This window comes from Nerophis lumbriciformis, linkage group LG14, assembly GCF_033978685.3.
Source record: "Nerophis lumbriciformis linkage group LG14, RoL_Nlum_v2.1, whole genome shotgun sequence".
NCBI classification, from domain to species: Eukaryota; Metazoa; Chordata; class Actinopteri; order Syngnathiformes; family Syngnathidae; genus Nerophis; species Nerophis lumbriciformis.
In genome coordinates this window covers 7,186,324-7,193,823 of record NC_084561.2, presented here as the reverse complement: position 1 = coordinate 7,193,823, position 7,500 = coordinate 7,186,324, and the positions used below count along the sequence as shown (strand labels likewise).

The 7,500-nt window shown below is 35.5% G+C and overlaps 1 protein-coding gene across 1 annotated transcript in view; it reads right to left on the bottom strand.

Moving 5' to 3' along the window:
• Window positions 1–3,771: 3,771 nt before the first annotated feature.
• Window positions 3,772–7,500, bottom strand: part of usp13 (ubiquitin specific peptidase 13) — an 85,809-nt gene continuing 82,080 nt past the window's right edge. Inside the window, exons 20-21 of the mRNA XM_072914603.1 lie at window positions 5,098–5,182; window positions 3,772–4,886 (exon numbers count right to left, since the gene is read on the bottom strand). Of these exons, the coding sequence (XP_072770704.1) occupies window positions 4,790–4,886; window positions 5,098–5,182 (182 nt within the window). The 3' untranslated portion in view covers window positions 3,772–4,789. The remainder of the gene's footprint in view (window positions 4,887–5,097; window positions 5,183–7,500) is intronic.

Sequence of the window (7,500 nt, the reverse complement as noted above, 5' to 3'; positions counted from 1 at the left end):
TACACTTGATCAAGCATTTCTTACATATTCATGATTTTTCAACCTTTATTTTAAGAGCTTATTGTTAAATGTTCAATGTGATTTTACTATTTTGTTGACATCGTTTGAGTGTTTTCCATGCTTGTGTTGACATTTCCTTTCTGCCTTGATAGCTGAGGGATTATAATCACAGGAATGTTACATTTCAAATAAAATATATTTTTGTCAAGCTCCTTATTTTCCATAGTTCATAACAAATGCAAAAAATGATCAATGTCAACCAATATAATAATAATATTTAAATAATTACTGCATAACAAAAATTCCCTTCCATAGTTAAATAAGAATAACAGGGCAAATTAATGTTACACAGCCGTTATTTCCTGGCACTAAACCTGCAGAAAATAGTTCTTCTCTGTTTACATTTTCACACTTTGCACTATTTTCTTACATTTTTTGAAGCATTTCTTACATATTCCTTAATTTTACAACTTCGTTTTAAGAGTTTAGTGTTAAGTGTTCATTGTAAAAAAAAATTATTTTGTTGACATTGTTTGACTATTTTCCATGCTTGTGTTGACATTTCCTTTCTGCCTTGATAGCTGAGGGACTATAATCAGAGGAAGTTAATTTTCAAATAAAATATATTTTTGTCAAGCTCCTTATTTTCCATAGTTCATAACAAATGCAAAAAATGATCGATGTCAACCAATATAATAATAATATTTAAATAATTACTGCATAACAAAAATTCCCTTCCATAGTTAAATAAGAATAACAGGGCAAATTAATGTTACACAGCCGTTATTTCCTGACACTAAACCTGCAGAAAATAGTTCTTCTCTGTTTACATTTTCACACTTTGCACTATTTCTTACATTTTTTGAAGCATTTCTTACATATTCCTTAATTTTGCAACTTCGTTTTAAGAGTTTAGTGTTAAGTGTTCATTGTAATTTTTTTTATTTTGTTGACATTGTTTGACTATTTTCCATGCTTGTGTTGACATTTCCTTTCTGCCTTGATAGCTGAGGGACTATAATCAGAGGAAGTTAAATTTCAAATAAAATATATTTTTGTCAAGCTCCTTATTTTCCATAGTTCACAAAAAAATTTCAATAATTATCGATATTGACCAATATAATAATAATATTTAGAGAATTACTGCATAACAAAAAAATAATGTCCATAGTTAAATAAGAATGACAGGACAAATTAATGTTACACAGCCGTTATTTCCTAGCATTAAACCTGCAGAAAATAGTTCTCAGGTTTCTCTGTTTACATTTTCACACTTTGCACTATTTTCTTACACTTTATGAAGCATTTCTTATATATTCAGGATTTTTGCACCTTCCTTTTAAGAGCTTATCATTAAGTGTTCAATGTGATTTCACTATTTTGTTGACATGTTCTGCCTTGATAGCCGAGGGATTAAAATAAGAAGGTTACATTTCAAATAAAATATATTTTTCTCTTGCTCCTTATTTTCCATAGGTCATAAAAAATATCCACAATTATCGATATCGACCAATACAAAACATTGATGCGAGATGTCATACATATCGCACATCTGACCATTATTACGTCGTGCACTTTCCTTACTTTACACGCTTGCTTTTGCTTCAGGTGCACATCCCGCTTGAAAACTGACCGGTGGGTTCATTAAAAAGTCGTTTGAGAAAAATAAACGCATTCTTTGGAACTGCTGGGACATCGACTTTATGTTTTTTTATCGTACGAAAAGAAACGAAATGTCAAGTTTTTTGTCGCACGACAGTAGATTTGTGGCGCCCCCTAGTGATTGTGCTGGAAATAACCTTGGATTACACAAGTTGTAAACACACTTGTTTGTAAAGTCAACTGAGAACCAGCGTCCACTACAGTGGACATTTGTGTTTTTCCATAACAAGTTCTAGTTTGTTTTTGTGTTCTTCCTGAAATGTGTAACTCATTTGTTTGTTTAACATTTGTTTTTTAGCTTTATTTCTTTAATTTACAAATATCTGAGGGGAAATAACCCTGTAATGTACAACACAAGTGTCAACTGTGTTGTACATATATATATATATATATATATATATATATATATATATATATATATATATATATATATATATATATATATAGTTTTTCCTGAAATTTAACTCATTTGTTTGTTTAATTTTTAGGGTGAATTTCTTTGATTTACAAATATCTGGGAAAATAGCCCTGTTATGTAACACACAAATGTCCACTGGAGTGGACATTTTTTTGTTGTTTTACACATTTCAGGGTTAACTCTTTTGTTTGTTTTAACATTTGTTGTCAGGTCTGTTTCTTTTATTTACAAATATCTGGGGAAAAATAGCTTTATAATGCAAAACACAAATGTTCAGTAGTGGACATATAATGTCCTCTGCAGTGGACATTTTTATTTTGCATTACGGTTTGTGTTTTTGTTTTTTTACCGAGACATTTGTAACTAATTTGTTTGTCTTAATATTTACTTTCAGGTCTATGTCTTTGATTTACAAATGTCTGGGGGTAAATAGCCCTGTTAGGCATAATGTCCACTGCAGTGTACATTATGCCTAACAGTTTTGTTTGTTAAACATATGATTTTTAGGCATTGTTCTTTGATTTACAGATATCGGAAGAAAAATAGCCCCGTTATATACTACCACAGGTAGTATTTTTTTTACCCTGAAGTTTGTAACTCATTTGATTTAGGTATTTTTCTTTGATTCACAAATATCTGAGGTAAAAGACAGTCTTGTTATGCATAACACAAATGTCCACTCCAGTGGACATTTGTGTTGTGCATTACAGTTTTATTTTTTGGGTTTTTGTTTTTTTTTAACCTGAAATGTGTAACTTGTTTGTTTGTAAATCAAAGAAATTGACCTAAAAAGGCTAAATGTCCACTGCAGTGGACTAAATGTTTCCCCAAATGTTTATAAAACAAAGAAATTGACTTAAAAAGGCTGAATGTCCACTGCAGTGGACTAAATATTTCCCCAAATGTTTATAAAACAAAGAAATGGACTTAAAAAGGCTGAATGTCCACTGCAGTGGACTAAATATTAACCCAGATGTTTATAAATCAAAGAAATGGACCTGAAAAGGCTAAATGTCCACTGGAGTGGACTAAATATTATCCCAGATGTTTGTAAGCCAAATAAATTGACTTAAAAAGGCTAAATGTCCACTGCAGTGGACTAAATATATTTCCCGAGATGTTTATGAATCAAAGAAATGGACTTAAAAGGACAAATTGTCCACTACAGTGGACTAAATATTTCCCCAAATGTTTATAAAACAAAGAAATGGACTTAAAAAGGCTGAATGTCCACTGCAGTGGACTAAATATTAACCCAGATGTTTATAAATCAAAGAAATGGACCTGAAAAGGCTAAATGTCCACTGGAGTGGACTAAATATTAACCCAGATGTTTGTAAGCCAAATAAATTGACTTAAAAAGGCTAAATGTCCACTGCAGTGGACTAAATATATTTCCCGAGATGTTTATGAATCAAAGAAATGGACTTAAAAGGACAAAATGTCCACTACAGTGGACTAAATATTTCCCCACATGTTTATAAATCAAAGAAATCGACTTAAAAAGGCTAAATGTCCACTGCAGTGGACTAAATATTTCCCCAGATGTTTATAATTCAAAGAAATCGACTTGAAAAGGCTAAATGTCCACTGCAGTGGACTAAATATTTCCCCAGATGTTTATAAATCAAAGAAATGGACCTGAAACGGCTAAATGTCCACTGAAGTGGACTAAATATTTCCCCATGTTTATAAAACAAATAAATGGATTTAAAAAGGCTAAATGTCCACTGCAGTGGACTGAATATTTCCCCAGATGTTTGTAAATCAAAGAAATGGACCTAAAAAGGCTAAATGTCCACTACAGTGGACTAAATATTTCCTCAGATGTTAATAAATCAAAGAAATAGACCTAAAAAGGCAAAATGTCCACTGTAGTGGACTAAATATTTACCCAGATGTTTGTAAACCAATTAAATAAACCTAAAAAGGCTAAATGTCCACTGCAGTGGACTAAATATTTCCCCAGATGTTTTTAAACCAAATAAATAGACCTAAACATGCTAAATGTCCACTGCAGTGGACTAAATATTTCCCCAGATGTTTATAAATCGAAGAAATGGACCTAAAAAGGCTTAATGTCCACTACAGTGGACGCTGTTTCCCAGGTGGACTTACAGTAATACTGGAACTTAACACCATTTTATTCCCTTCTTTCATAATTGTTCCTAAAAAATAAAAAATGCCTTTACCCAAATAAAAAATGGCAAAGGAGAACATCCTGTCAGGTTGAAAACAAACCAAAATGGCTGCGATTGAATTCCCTTCATAACTTGGTCAGGTGTCCAAAATATTTCTGCTTTTCAAAGCTTGAAAGAAAAAATCCTTGTTGTGAGAACTCAAATGTGTTGGCAGTGTTGTGCTGTTAGACACACCTGCACAAAAAGGTACCTGAGACGCCACCTGAAGGCATCACTCTCACACACACACACACACACACACACACACACACACACACACACACACACACACACACACACACACACACACACACACACACACACACACACACACACACACACACTTTGAAGCAAAGCGTACGAAGAAGACGTTTCCTTCCCTTGGTGACCAGAGTTGCTCCTCACTGACCTCGTGGGCGCGGCAGGCTGACTGAGGGAGGTGTCGCCATGGTTACCACGGAGGCAGGTGAAAAGGCAGCAGTTCATTGATGAAGATGAAGATGAAAATGAAGATGAAGATGATGTATGTCTAACTGCTGGACAGTCGATGGTAAAAGTAGATGTAGCCCAAGTCTTTTGGAGGTCTTTCTGATAAACACACCTTGTTGTCGTTGTAGATCACCCACCTGCAGGGAGGAGAACACCTGTCAATCATCACTCCAAACTTTTTCACCTGGGGCCGCATTGGGCTCAAACAAATTGGTCCGGGGGCTGAAAGCTGACTGCATGAAAAGTTATATATATATATATATATATATATATATACATATATATATATATATATATATATATACATATACAAATATATATGCAGTATATAAGAAAGTGTCATCTTACCTTCCTTCCTTCTTAATGTGACAAACATAATGTCCAGACATGGTGGACGCTCCCATGTGGCTGATGAGTGCAAACAGCTCATAACCTGAGGACAACAACAATGTCGCCATCAAAAGTCTACGTTATGATTCATATTTCCTGGGAACAAAAGTCCCTCTAAAGTCAAAACTAGCCAGAAAAACTGAACTTTAGCAACAACAAAAAATATGGAATGGAAAATCATGTAAGATGTTTATGAATTGTGTAAAAATAACTCATTAGAAACATGCAATATGACGCAGTTCCTATATATATATATATATATATATATATACACACACACATATATATATATATAGATATATATATATTTATATAGATATATGTATATACATATTTACATTTCTACACATATATACATATATACACATAGACATATTTACACATATGCGTATATATACATAAGTATATACACATATACATATAGATACCATATACATACAGTATATACACATATATATACAGTATATACAGTATATAGATATACGTATATACATATATACATTTATACACATATATTTGTATATACACATATATATACACATACATATATACACACATATACATATATAAATATATTTAGATACAGTATATATATAGATATACGTATATACATTTAAACATATATATATACATATATACACATACATACATACATACATATACACATATATACACATGTACATATACATATATATATATATATATATATATATATATATATATATATATATATATATATATATATATGTCTTAATAAGGTTATCCAAAAAATAGTGCTCGATACCGTAGTAGAGCGCAATATATGTATGTGTGGGAAAAAAATCACAAGACTATTTCATCTCTACAGGCCTGTTTCATGAGGGGGGTACCCTCAATCGTCAGGAGATTTTAATGGGAGCATTCGCATACCATGGTTTATATAGGGCACAGAGTGGGTGGGTACAGGCTGGCCTAGGGGCGTGGTGATTGGCTCATGTGTTACCTAGGAGGTGTTTCCGTCTATGGCGGCATGTTGTTACAATTTCGCTGCGCTTGTTGAGGGATGACAGGTCTGGACGGTAAATAATAAACAGTTTCTCTTTCAAGCATAGGTTGCATCTTTTATTACCACTATTGTAAGGTGTGCTGGATGCAAGAATTTGCCATGTTATTGAATATTCAACATTATTGTCTTTGAGGTCCCAAATGTGTTTGCTGAGTTCTGTGGTATTTCGCAGGTTTTTGTTCCTGAAAGAAGCCTTGTGATTGTTCCATCTGGTTTTGAATTCACCCTCGGTTAATCCTACATATGTGTCGGATGTGTTAATGTCCTTGCGTATTACCTTAGATTGGTAGACAACCCCCCTAGGCCAGCCTGTACCCACCCACTCTGTGCCCTATATAAACCATGGTATGCGAATGCTCCCATTAAAATCTCCTGACGATTGAGGGTACCCCCCTCATGAAACAGGCCTGTAGAGATGAAATAGTCTTGTGATTTTTTTCCCACACATACATATATATATATATACATATATATATATATATATATATATATATATATTAAATAAAAGTGTGAAGCGACTGGGATGGGAATCAGCATCTCCAAGTCCGAGTCCATGGTTCTCGCCCGGAAAAGGGTGGAGTGCCATCTCCGGGTTGGGGAGGAGATCTTGCCCCAAGTGGAGGAGTTCAAGTACCTCGGAGTCTTGTTCACGAGTGGGGGAAGAGTGGATGGTGAGATCGACAGGCGGATCGGTGCGGCGTCTTCAGTAATGCGGACACTGTATCGATCCGTTGTAGTGAAGAAGGAGCTGAGCCGGAAGGCAAAGCTCTCGATTTACCGGTCGATCTACGTTCCCATCCTCACCTATGGTCATGAGCTTTGGGTCATGACCGAAAGGACAAGATCACGGGTACAAGCGGCCGAAATGAGTTTCCTCCGCCGAGTGGCGGGTCTCTCCCTTAGAGATAGGGTGAGAAGCTCTGTCATTCGGGGGGAGCTCAAAGTAAAGCCGCTGCTCCTCCACATCGAGAGGAGCCAGATGAGGTGGTTCGGGCATCTGGTCAGGATGCCACCCGAACGCCTCCCTAGGAAGGTGTTTCGGGCACGTCCGACCGGTAGGAGGCCACGGGGAAGACCCAGGACACGCTGGGAAGACTATCTCTCCCGGCTGGCCTGGGAACGCCTCGGGATCCCCCGGGAGGAGCTGGACGAAGTGGCTGGGGAGAGGAGAGTCTGGGCTTCCCTGCTTAAGCTGCTGCCCCCGCGACCCAACCTCGGATAAGCGGAAGAAGATGGATGGATGGATGGATATACTGTATATTAAATATGAGAATGTTTTAGACTGAGGGTCAGATTTCAAAGTGTGGAATAAAATC